The sequence below is a fragment of the Oryctolagus cuniculus genome, chromosome X, assembly GCF_051225735.1.
Source record: "Oryctolagus cuniculus isolate XC-2025 breed Fujian yellow rabbit chromosome X, ASM5122573v1, whole genome shotgun sequence".
NCBI lineage: Eukaryota > Metazoa > Chordata > Mammalia > Lagomorpha > Leporidae > Oryctolagus > Oryctolagus cuniculus.
The window spans coordinates 127,910,288-127,923,023 of NC_142888.1; the positions used below are offsets into that span (position 1 = coordinate 127,910,288).

The window sequence follows — 12,736 nt, forward strand, 5'->3', positions numbered from 1 at the left end:
ACCCTGGGAGTGGCGCCTTGGTCTGAGGGGAGCAGATGCAGGTCGGCAGAGGTCCGGTGTCCTGGCTCTGGCAGGGACGAAGGGGAGGACCCTGTGGAAGGATGGATGGGTAGCACAAAATCCTGCCGCACCCTTGCTGTCAGCCCTGGCGTGCCTTAGCACGGCTGTCAGCATCTTCTCTCCCCCTCCCAACCACTGTTCGAGGACGGTGGGACTTGGGCAGTGGGGAGCGGACGGACATCTCCAGGGGGTGGGGGCGCCCAGGCTGTGCCAGGCTACAAGGGGAGGATCTCAGGGAGCACAGGGTGGCCGCCAGAGAACTCCATCCCGCCCCTGTGTTCAGCCCTGGGAGGCCCCGAGCACGGGAGCCGGAAGTGCCCTACCGGGACTTCCGGTTCTGCGGTGGCAGGGGCGCGTCTGAGACACTCACTTGCGTCCTCAGAGAGGAAGAGAAGAAGCTGTGTTCCTGGTCAAGGTGAGACACTGAGAGGGCCACCCGGGAAGGCCTTACACCAGACAGAGGGCCCCGGCGTGTCCTGCTCCGCCCCTGCCGTCGACCCCGCTCCCCCCGGGGCTCAAGTGTTGAGTTGAACGCGGCTGGCCCGTTCCACATCCGGGGACCCTGGCAGTCGGAGCCTCGCTTTGACGGGGAAGACTCAGCTCGGCCGAGGGCCGGGCCACAGACCCTGCCTGATTACCGAGGTGAGGATGTTGTGGGAAGCCTGCGGGGACCCACTGTGTCCATCCCTGCCCTTGTGATCCAACTTGGAAAGCCTTGCGCATGGTGACCAGGCGCAGTCGTCTGAACTCGGCCCTGGCGGTCTGAGAGAGGGGAGGGGCTTGGAGTGAGGGGACTTGGAGTGAGGGGACGTGCGCCCAGACCCGGCGGCACCCAGGGAAGGAGAGAGAGACGAGGGAAGGGGCTTAGACTCCAGATCAGGGGTGGAGGAGGGGCGAGAGAACCCCCTTGGAAGCCTGCGCCTGCCATCCGCCTGTTAAGCCCCGTGCAGGGCGATCGGAGATGTGTTTCCCGTCTTCTGCCTCTGGACCTCAGAGAGCTTCGGGGCCTGTCAGAAGCAGAGAGGCAGGGCCTCGAGTGAGCAGAAGGAGGGCCCAGGTCCTGGCTGGAGTCGAGGAAGGACCTAGGCAGGAGGACGGGGACCAAGGCCTCCAGGGCAGAGGGCCCAAGCCTGGCCCCTTCTGAAAGCCCGGGCAGAGCCCGGGCATGGAGACTGGATTCCAGTCTATCCCGACTTCCACATCCCCTGCTGAGGTACACTTAGGGGCTGAGAAGCAGCAGCACCGCCTCCGGTGGTCACGGGGTGAGATTCAGGTCGTCCACAGAGTCACGATGAGGACCGAGACACTCAGGAAACCAGGGCAGAAAACAGCCAACCCAGCCTCTGCTGTGACTGCGAGGTTGCCCTTGAAACCCTTCAGGGCATTGTGAGGGAAGTGCAGTGGCTCATCATGGGGGCAGGAGAACTGGGGGGTGGGAGAAGCTCTGCAAGCGCGAGGATTCCAGGTAGGAGACAGGAGGAGGATCCGGGGTAATTTATACAACAGAGGACAAATGGAGCTCTCACTCATGCTCGGGCCCTGGGGGCACCTCAGCAGTGTGACCAGATGTTCTGCACCTCCCCCTTCCTGGCCAGGTGTCAGAGAGCTGTGATTAGGTTGAGGGAGACATCAAGTCAGGGGAGGGAGCCACACACAGGGAGCAGAGGGAGTCCAGGATCCGGCAGGTCACACAGTAAGGGATGTTAGTGAGGAAGAAGGCGTGAAAGTAACCCAAACCCCCAAAGTAGGGAACTGCCAGAGATGGGAATCCTCAGGGCAGGGTAGGTGGATGGACGTGGGAGCCTCTCATTTTGCCACGTGGTACAGGTGCAGTTCTTGGAAGTGGTTCTTGGACTCTGTCAGCAGAGGGAACTGCACTGTGTGAGCGGAGGGAGAAGCCCCCAAACCTGACCCACGGTATAGCCCGTTCATAAGAACTGAGGGTACGACCAGCCCAGAATGAAGGGCCCCGTGGGGACTGGATGTCGCTGTTCTCATCAGTGAAGGGAGCAGGTTAGGAGGGCCTTACTTGGCATGTTCACTTTACAGCAGGGGCAGGCAGGTGGGCATTGGTCAGGGACGTGAAGTCTTCATCTAATGGTTGATAGCAGCTGATCTCAGTGGGCCAGGGGTGAGGAAGGGCAGGCTCAGGCAGGAATGTAGACAGATAAGGCATGGGTGAAAAGGGGAGCCCCCACCCCTAAACAGAGGAGACCAATGCCTGCATCCAACCCAAATGCCTACACAGGTGTCTCGGGCTAAAGTGCCCTGTCCTGTTTGGGCATCATTGGTCTCAGCAAACTCAAGGACTTGTTGGTGAGAGCTGCTTGGACTCAGGTCAGGAGGGGGAGGTTCCAAGGTCCTGCCAATCATTGTAGTGGGACTGAGCCAGCTGCTCACCCCAGGATCACCCAACCCACTGAAATAGGTCCCCTCTGCCTGTCACCCCAGGTGAGATGTGGCCAGATGTGGGACCTTAGCTGCTTTTTGTTCCCTCTCTGGGAGTCATACTCTAGCTCTCAGATGTGCTTGTAGGCCGTTGGAGGCTTCCAGATCCTTCCCCAACAAAGTGAGAATTATGAGTGAGCATAGAGGGGACCATCTACATGAGCAGAGTGGGAACCTCAGTGATTCTGGTCCGTTCTCCAGTGAGGTCGAGGGCCTGGAGTAATGCTTGTAGTCTGAAGCCTGAGTTCTTCAAACAGAAGCTGCGGGAAGCAACAGGTGAACTGCTAGTCCTTAGGCGGTGCTCTTAGGTCACAGAACACACTATGCGGAGAATCAGGGTTAGGTGCAGTTACCAAAGCAGAATGTAGGGCCCCCCTCTCCTGCTTCTCACAGGAGTGAGGAACCCACGGCTCATGGCCCTACCTACTCTACTTCAGCCCTGAAGCCTTGCGCACTACTGGCCAGCTGGTTGCCCCAGGCTAACCGTGTCTCTCAGTTCTTCCTTCCACTGCTACGACGACAGCCCCGCCGGCAGGAAAGGAGCCCTGTGAGGCCTGCGTTCACCACTCCGAGAGAAACCTCGTACGTGGGCCTTTGTCACAGCTTGCACGGCTGAGAGTCTCAGTTGCACTCACTCACGCCCTCTGTCTCTCCCCCAGGACTGAGGGTCCCCATCACAGCCGCTGCCGGCCCTCGTGCCAGCTGCCCCCGGGAAAGCTATGATGCCTCGTGGTCGGAAACATCGCCTCTGCAAGTTTGAGGGAGGCCTTCAGGCCCAGGGAGAGGATGCTCATTTGCCCGCGTACGGAGAAGAGGAGGCCACTACTGCCGGCTGCTCCCCCTCTGCTCTGATCCAGGGTACCCACAAGGAGGAGCCTGCAGCTGGGGTCCCTAGTCCTCCTGAGAACCCTCATGGAGCCTCCTCCAGCACTGCCAAATCATCTTCTGCATACAGCCAATCTGATGAGAGCTGCACCTGGCAGGAAGAAGAGGGCCGGAGCACCTGGCAGTACCTGGAAGACACAGAGTCTAAGCTCCGAGGTGCGCTGGCCGAGAAGATGGCTGAGCTGGTGAGGCTGCTGCTCCTCAGGTATCTCAGCAGGGAGCCGATCACCGTGGAAGGGATGCTGAGTTGTGTCACCGAGAATTACGAAGACTACTTCCCTGGGATCTTCTGCAAAGCCTTTGAGTGCATCCATCTGATCTTTGGCATTGAGATGAAGCAAGCAGACCCCACTGGCCATTTGTATGTGCTTGTCCCTGCATTGGGCCTCACTTGCCATGATGTGCTAGGGGGTGATCAGTGCATACCCAAGACTGGGCTCTTGATAGCCATCCTGGGTATCGTGTTCATCGGTGGTGGGCGTGTCCATGAGGGGCAGATCTGGGAAGCTCTGAGTGTAATGGGGCTGTTTGTTGGGGTAGATCATTGCATCTACGGGGAGCCCAGGCAGCTCGTCACCAAAGACTGGGTGCAGGCAGGCTACCTGGAGTACCGTAGGCAGGCATCCAAGAGCAGCAGTGCTCACTATGAGTTTCTGTGGGGTCCAAGGGCCCACGCTGAAACCAGCACAATGAGAGTCCTGCAGTATTTAGCCAAGTGCAGTAGGAATGATCCCAGATTCCACCCCGCAGTGAAAGGAAAGGCCGTGAGAGATGAGGAAGGGGGCATGCCAGCAACAGGTGCAGGTGGTGCCAGTGGGAGTGAGGGAGGGCGGCAGGGTTGAGCCAGGGTTTGGGTGGGTAGCTTCTCTCCCCTGTGAAAGGTGGCCTATTCGTTATTCGTACCTGGAATGCAGCAGTGAGAGTTCTGGCTAATGGAGGCCAGCGTGCCTTTTACAGTCATGGGGTCTCGAGGTTTCGTGCTCCGCTTCTGTGCAAGTTATCTAGAAAGTACTCTTTTTTTTTTTTTTTCCGCCCGTTCTGGTATTTAAAATGGTTTTCCTATTAAGCAGATGTCTTTAGATTCTGTATCCGTGTAGGTGCTGCTCAATCATTACACACTTATTGCTGAACGTAGAGTTTTGGCATAAGAGTTTTGCTGTTTGCTCTTGAAATTGAAAAATGCATCTCTCTCTGTTCTGGTTCAAGATAGCATAGCAGTGGAGCAGATATTTCTTTGGAAAGGGAAAGAATTTAGCAGCAAAATGGATGGGATGACCAGAGACAAGCAAGGAGAACGCATCCATTCATCCTTTACCCCATGAGGGCAATCCTGTAAAGTTAGTATGCGTGTACGCACACAGCTGGATTTGCTAGGCTGATATGGAAATGGAAAGCTACTAAGTGTTAATAAACAAGTTCCTGTGCTCACTGGCTCATGTATCCTTTCCACATCCACTGTGCTTCCGCTCTGTGGAAGGCCCTGTGGTGGGAGTGGAGATGCAGGGAGAGGCCACACCCACCCTAGCAGAGAAGGGTAGAGTCCAGCAGCAGCCATCATAGGAGGAAGATGGAGAGATGTCCTCTGAGACCCACAGAACCAGGGAAAGACGGCTGAGCAGCCGGGGCCCCGGTGGAGGGCGGAGGAGAGTAACTGCCCTGAACTGAGGCCTTAAGGAATCTGCATTTCCTATTGTGGCAGTTCCATGTGTTGAAGCTGGGTCAGGGACCAGATCCTCAGGGCGTGGGTCTTCGTGCTCAGAGAGCATCCTGACGTTGAAAGTTACTCTGTTCAGGCCCTTCTGGGTGTGAGGTAAGGCAGAAAGACATCTGCTACCTGGGCTAGCTCTGGGACGTGTCCTGGCTCTTGTGCCAGTGAGGGTGAGCATAGAGCAAGAAACAAGTGATTGATGCCCCCCAAGTGCAAGGCTCTGCGAGGTAGAGGGTGACTCTCCCTGGAAGTGAGGTCTGAAAGCCCTGACTGCTACTCCACTGCTGGCTGGGCAGGTCACAGCAAAAAACTAACAATTGTGTGTCTACTCCATGTGTGTGTGCATGTGCGTGTGTGTGTATAGATGGGTTTAGTGGTGTTTGTGAGACACACACACAGAGAGAGAGAGAGAGAGAGAGAGAGAGAGAAATTGGACCAAGTTTAAGCAAGGGCTACAGTTTCTGGATGACTACAAAATGAATGCAGATAATTCTTTGGATGCAAACTCAGCTTGGAGGTAGGCAATGAGCTGGTTCCTGGCTGCAATTTTGGTGACTCTGAGCTCCACCCAGCTCCTCTGCCAGATGTTGTTGGGTGTCTTCTGTGCTGAAGTGTAGACCCAATTTAGTGCATGAAGGCCCTTGTTTGGCTAGTTATTCCATGTCCTGGTATGTCGCATGATCTGTGGCACATTCCAGAGAACATACAGCAGCAAAGGTGTGTCAGAGTGATAAGGTCCGGGAGGGTCCAGTGCTATTACAAAAACAGCCAGCTCCCCACTACGAAAGTGACACCACGCGTCAGAAACTTCCCCAGTGCTTTTGGTACAGTGCCCTGTTCGAGGAGAGATCAGACAGGCCACACACACAGGAGGAACCCAGGCGTTAGGAGTTCCCCAGGATCTGGTGGCAGGGCTGGAGTAACAGGGTCTGCATTCATCTGGGGCCTCCACAGGGCCTCCACGCTTCACCCTGCACCCGGCCTGGGGCCATCCTTCTGACTCCAGTTCTTTCTCTTTTTTTTTTTTTTTAATTTTTTGACAGGCTTGCTGAAGCCTGTCCATGTACTAAAACCTGGTTAAAACAAATGCAGCTGAGTCTGCACGTCTTGGCCATTGCCTGTGGTTGGATCCTTAAGAGCTGACTCTGCCCAAGTGAGGGTGTTGGAGTGCAGCCTCAGCTCTTGCTGGTACACTAGTGTCCATTCCCTGTCGTCCCCCAAGTGCCTGCATCCAGCCGTGGAACCTAGCCTGCTGCCCTGCCCTTCACTGCTGCCCAGGGACTGTGGACTCTACACAGAATCACCGGCCCTCCGTGTGACACGTAGCATTGCTGCTCCCTGCAGAGGTCCCGTGGTTCCACCAAAGTTCACCCTTGGCCCTCCCGGATATACCCAGCTCTGTCCTTAGAAAATTTGCTCTGGGCTGTGATTTTGGACACCATGTCGTCTCTCTCTGGGAATCACCAGCAGGCTCTTTGTTTTCCCCATGGGCAGTGAGTCGACTGCGATTTGCCTCATAATCAAATGTCCTTTGGGTTACAGCCCTGAAGGTAGAGAGAGGGTGACTGAAACTACTGAGATATCTTCCACAGCACGTGGAAGAGTTTCTTATTCCAAGCTGGGAACTGAATACATCGATAGTTGCATGGGTTCCTGAGGCTGTCTCTACCTGACATCTCTCAGCAGTCTCACAGAGGGGCAGGTTTCTGATCGAAGCTCTGTTCCTAAGAAGTGGGAGAAACACAGGCCGGCGCCGTGGCTCACTTGGCTAATCCTCCGCCTGTGGCGCCGGCACCCCGAGTTCTAGTCCCGGTTGGGGCGCCGGGTATTAGTCCTGGTTGCTCCTCTTCCAGTGCAGCTCTCTGCTGTGGCCCGGGAGGGCAGCAGAGGATGGCCCAAGTGCTTGGGTCCCTGCACCCGCATGGGAGACCGGGAGGAAGTACCCGGCTTCTGGCTTCGGATCAGCGCAGTGCCGGCCATAGCAGTCACTAGGGGAGTGAACCAACGGAAGGAAGACCTTTCTCTCTGTCTCTTTCTCACCGTCTATAACTCTACCTGTCAAATACAAAAAAAAAAAAAAAAGAAGTGGGAGAAATGCTTGGGAAGTGAAAGGTGTTGGACATGCTGTCTTGAATTTGAAGACAAAAGCAATGAACCACCATCCAACATCTTCCTCTCTTAACCACCCTCTTAAGCACCCTCCAGCAAAGTACTGGATTTCAGAGCGACTGATGACACGGCCACAGGTGCTCAGACAAAGAAGGTTACGTGTCAGCTAGCAGACTCACATGTCGTGAATTGACCTCAGCCTCATGGGGAAGGGGATCATTGGCATTCTGCTGGGATAACAGAGACCATGATAAAGGGAAGCATTCAGACTGTAGAGTCTCAGGACAGAGCCAAGGGAGGAAGGACCCAGACTGACAGTGGGAGGCCATCCTTGTCCTGTACCCCCAAGCCAATGCCACTGAGCTCTCTCAGCTGCTCCTCCTAAAGGCCTGGCTCACGAGCCCCTCCCCTACTGTAGCCACCCTGGTCTGAACTGCTGTGTGGGGGGCCACTTCTCAGCCTAATATGACGATGCTGAGGTTCCACAAGGAATCTGGTATCAGGCCTAAACTGGGCACGACACAGTTGTTGGATCCAGCAATACCCCGGAGGACACTCTTACCTATCCCCACAAGGCCCCCTGAATAGCCCCACGGCTGCCCTGAGTTTCCCGCTATTCTCTAGGCCAGCCAAGTAGGCAGAAGGGCTAGAGGCTGGGAATCTAGCCAGTCATGGGTCCCTGAATGCCCAAATGCTGCACAAAGGGACTGGTGGTTACGCCCTGGGCACCATGGAGGGGAAGACAGCTCTGGGGGAGGGACACAGGCTTTCCTTCATCCTCTCTGCAGGCACATGTGTCTTGGCAGTTTCCCCCAGGGCCAACTCCCACAGCCCAGAATCCTGCTCCTGCCGCCGCTCCTGCTCCCGGTGCAGAGGTCTGAAAGTGAACCCTGCAGGGACTAGAACCAGTTGTTCCAGGACTGCGGAGTCTTAAGGTGTGAAAGGACACTCAAGGTGAACAGGCTTTCAGGGGAACAGATATCCTGCACCCATCAATGTGCATGTGGATCTCAAGAGGTATAACAGGCTCAGAAACACTAAAATATCCTGGTAAGATATATCTCCGACACAGAGCAACAAAAGACAAAGACAGAGTAACGCGACAACACACTTCCACTTTGCCTCTTCATTTGGGTCACACACTTTCATGCAGTGGGTTGTGGTCCACGTGAACCAGGGAGGAGCTGCTGTCACCCGCGGTTACCGAATGTCCCATGCCTCATGCTGCATGCACGAGGATTGTAAGGAAGCCAGGGAGAGACTCACTCCACATGCTGTCCCCTCAGCCTCTTTCCAGCCGCATGTGGTCACCCCCTCCCCTGCAATGGAGACCAGGTCCTCAGGAGGACTCTTGCATTCAGGAGAGACAGTGAGGATGGAGTAGCTTCCCCTTGGACACACAGGTTGCCAGTTAGACTCTTGGAAGGTACACTAAAGTCTAGGGAAGGGCCCTGTACCCCCATCCAGACTCTGTCTCAGCCCTCCTCTCAGAGCTGTCTGAGTGACAGCTTTGGTCTCCTGCAGGCCAGCCCCACTGCTCAGGCTGCCTGCCAGGCAAACAGTGGAGCCACCAGGCCGCAGCACATGGCCATGGGGCACTCGGGCTCTCCCTGCTTCCACCTGAGCATCACGGACTGCAGTGCCCTTTGGACTGACCTTCAGGGTGGGTGGCCTTGCCCTCGGTGCTGTCTTGCGCGTTCCCCCTGGCTTTGCATTCGGCATCGACCCTGCATCCTCGATATGATCTCTTTGTTCAGCAGATCCTGCGTTCTCGATGGCCAGCCCCCACACGGGAGCAGGACAAGAGGAGGCTGGGGATCCAATGCTAGCCCAGGAAGGGCCTTAGTACACGTGTCAGGGGTCACCGCCATGGGGCAGTGATGGCAAGAGCCAGGTAGGAAGTCAGCTTCTTGGGAATGCTAATTTTGTCTGAGGACATCTCATGATTTGGGGTATGTCCTAATAACCACTGGGCCCCATAACGTGCTTCCCCTCAACAATCCTGTCTGGGGACTCCGTGGCTGGAGCTCGTAGCTCTGAGGATGGCTCGCACAACAGCCCTGTCCTGCTTCTCTGGATCCACCTCAGAAAGTAAAATCACATTCTCGCCCAGTCAGGGGGACAGGCTTAATGAAATGTTAGATAGAAGACAGTGGGGTCATCAGAACAATTAGCCAAAATCACAGCGATTTCTGCCATACTTAGAAGGCAGTGATTATCACCTGACAACTACCTGGAGACCCCTGGCAAGGCCGTGCCATCCCCTCCCAGTTCCGTCTGAATCATGGTGACTTGGAAGGGGAGTCCTGTCTGGGGAGTCCACGTAAACACAAATGCATGTGAGGATCAGCTGTGCACCCGGAGCGCTAGTTCAGGGGTGGTAGGAAGGGAGCCCCACCAGCCGGGGCAGGCTGAGGCCAGGATGGGACGTGGTGGGCACAGCGGCAGGTGGCGTGGGGCTCAGGGATGGGCCCAAGGATGGAAAAACGCCAGTCTCCAGAGGACCGTTTGGACTGATGCATGCTGCCTTGCGGTGACTCCTGTGCTGACCTGCAGATCCCAGGACCTGCAAAGAGGAACGGCACGTCAGGTCAAAGGCAGGCCTCAGCGGCCTGCTGGCGTGAGGGGGGCCCAGACTTCCATGGGTGGTTAGAGCCTTGCCGTGCTGACTTTCCCAACACACTGGCAGCACAGGCCAGGGGATGGCACAGCAGGTAGGCATTGGGAGTCCGAGAGACAGACTGAGTACCTGCCCAGGGTTTCAGCCATGAGTGCATGGTAGGGAGCGTTCCCACTTAGGCTGTTGGCTGGTTGATCGGGAAGATTAGCTGCACCCTGGGGTTTAGTGCACGGAGGCTCCGCATAACAGAATCTGTGGCTGGCAGCCTTCTTCCATCCCACCACTGAATACAGAGCGTGCACTAGGGGCAGACACTGCTCTCGGCTCCAAAGACACAGCATTGAACCGGTCCCCTGCTCCTGCTACTGTGGAGCTTGTATTCTGGGGCAGGTGTGGGGAAGGGGAAGGCACACCATGAACCGTGGAAGAAGGTAAAAGGGGAAGTGGGTTCCACAGTGACGTGTGCAGTGGATTCCAATGCAATCTGGAAAACCCAATCATGAAAGCTGGGGATAGGGTGGGGAGTGGGGTTGCAGTGTAGGAAAAGGGTGATCTTAGAGGGCCACATGGAGAAGACTTCGGTACCTGAGAGACCCGAGAACGTCTGGGCTGGGCTCTGAGGAGATTTGGAGGAGCGTAGATCTGAGGAAGAGCACAGGTATGTGGTAGCTCAGGGTCCTGGAACAGAGAGTGGGAGGCAGGGGTCTAGATAGCCAGGTCCGGAGCGTCTAATGAGCCAGGTGTGGGGTGTGGCCTGATCCATAGAGCCACATGTGGCCTCAGAGCCAGGTCACCTGCCCTGTATCTCAGGAGACTTGACCTGCAGGTTGGGAAAGGCTTCAGTGGACGGTGCTACTGTCCCAAAGTGGGGGGAGTGCTGGCCTGCTGCTGCAGCACCACCGCAGGCAGCAGGAAAATGCTGCCCCTTGTGTCACCCTGGGAGCAGAGCAGAGCAGATACCTCCCCGGTGGTGCCTAGTGTTCCTCCTGCAGGGCAGGCCCTGGTTCCCTGCGGGGCCACTCCCATGTCTGCAGGCCACAGTTCCTGTCACCGAGGGCTCCCCCAGCAGCACGCCACAAGCCTGGGCTCCTTGGGGGTTGGGGGTGGTAGAGGTGTAGTCCGAGGTGGTATTGGGTGCTTCCCCCGGGGCTTAGTGATGAGAGCCTGTGGAGTCTCATCTGTGTCACATCCTTCTAGCTGCTGGGAAGCAACGTAGGTGGGGCCAGCATCAGAAACAGACTGGCCAGGTTCTGAGGGCTGCGGATACGGAACATCAGGTATATTGCATTCAATGTAGATTTTACATCACGATCGTATTTGCTTGAGACAACATGTACAAAATGCTCTCTTTTAAAGTGATATACAATTACATCTGAAATGAAGTGTCACGACTGTAGGCAATCGGCCATATTTTAGAACAAGACTCCAAGAGCAATCTGGTCCAAAAAGAAAGAAAAACCAGGTGAGCATAGCACAGGGGTCCAGGTCCTGCCTGGTTTTAAGGTCAGGACCCTGGAGGAGGTCTGAGGGGACACAGATGCAAGGGGCCCACAGAGACCATCTGTCGCTCCGTGGTCAGCCTGGATGAGCCGGCAGGACAGTGGCCAGAGGTGACACTCCCTGACCTCTGCCTCCAGACTTGGAGTGGGCCGTTGGAGGTGCCACTTCATTTCAGAGGAAGGGAAAGGGCCCTGGCCGGGTAAGCACTCAAGGTGAGACGCTCAGGGGAGACCTACGAAGTCCCTTGCCAGAAGAGTGCCCCAAGGGATCCAGCTCTGTCCCTACTCTCTGGCCTACACCACCACCCCAGGACCCACTCGCCCCACTGAGTCACTCGCCCCCTCTTCTACTTCAGTGGACCCTGGGAATCAGATCCTCACTGCGATCCATCCGGTAGATGAAGTAAATGGAGGGCTGACAGGCATCTGGGTGAGGACGTTCAGTGAGGTCTAAGGTAACTGCAGAGTCATCTGTGCCCCCACTCTCAGTCTTTGCGAGCCATAAGCATGGTGGCTGGATGTGCCATCCACAGGCTTCTGCCTTGGGGAACTGGGAGTGGTGAGGGAGGGCCTTGCTCTCTGGGGCTGGTGTCGGACTGCCCTAAGGTAGAGTGCACAGGCTGTGTCAGGAGGGAGGATGAGGGCCCGGAGGGAGGACTAGGGGTCCCAAGGAGCCCTTCCCCAGCTATGCTGTCAGCCCTGGATGATCACGGAGCAGACTGGTCAGGCTGAGCCCGCTGTCCAATTTCTGTCTCAGGGCACTCTGCAGTCAGAAACTTGATGTGAATGTGTAGACTCAAGTCCATGGGCAGGCCGTGGTGATGTAGTCGACCCTAGGTCGTTTCAAGGCACAACCGCTGAGAGGGGACTTGGCGGATCCTCGCGTGGCAACAGGGACAACGTGGGGGTCCATCTTCACTGCTGCTCTCCGCCTTGGAAGCCCCGGTGGTGGTAGCCAGACTTACTACGACTGACTTCCCCTCCGCGGTGGGAGAGGTGAGGGCCTCGGTCTGAGGAAAGGGCCTACGCACGACCTGTCCTGAAGAAGAGGTCGCAGGGCAGAGCGGGGAGGGCCTTAGACTCCAGAACAGGGGGACCTGCAGACGTCTGTCCCTGCTGTCAGTCCTGGGAGTTCCCAAAACGGATGTCAGATGAAGGCCCCACCTGAATTCAGCCTAGGGAATTGCAGGAAATAAGGCTTGGGGCAATGCAGGCTTAGTGAGGCCTCTCTCTCTCAAGGGGAGAAGACAGACGGAGGGCTGTGGAGTGCTAGACCCTAGAACAGAGGGCAACCTCAGCCCCACAAGGACCTGGGATGGACGGCCAGATGGGGTGTGTCCTTGTGTCTGCTTTCCTGGTGTCAGGGAGAGGAGGGCTACGGTGTGAGCAGGGTGGCCTCAACTCAGC

At 56.5% G+C, this 12,736-nt stretch overlaps 1 protein-coding gene across 2 annotated transcripts; it reads left to right on the forward strand.

Annotated features, from left to right (window-relative positions):
• Positions 1–370: 370 nt before the first annotated feature.
• Positions 371–4,821, forward strand: LOC100357686 (melanoma-associated antigen 8). Of its 2 annotated transcripts, none has more exons than XM_008273464.4 (2): positions 371–475; positions 3,168–4,821. In XM_008273464.4, exon 2 carries the CDS (start codon positions 3,228–3,230, stop codon positions 4,233–4,235), a length of 1,008 nt encoding a protein of 335 aa, XP_008271686.3. In that variant the 5' UTR covers positions 371–475; positions 3,168–3,227; the 3' UTR covers positions 4,236–4,821. The 2 variants fall into 2 exon arrangements, with proteins under 2 accessions (XP_008271686.3, XP_051687572.3); XM_051831612.3 differs by having other exon boundaries at positions 388–702.
• Positions 4,822–12,736: the final 7,915 nt, after the last annotated feature.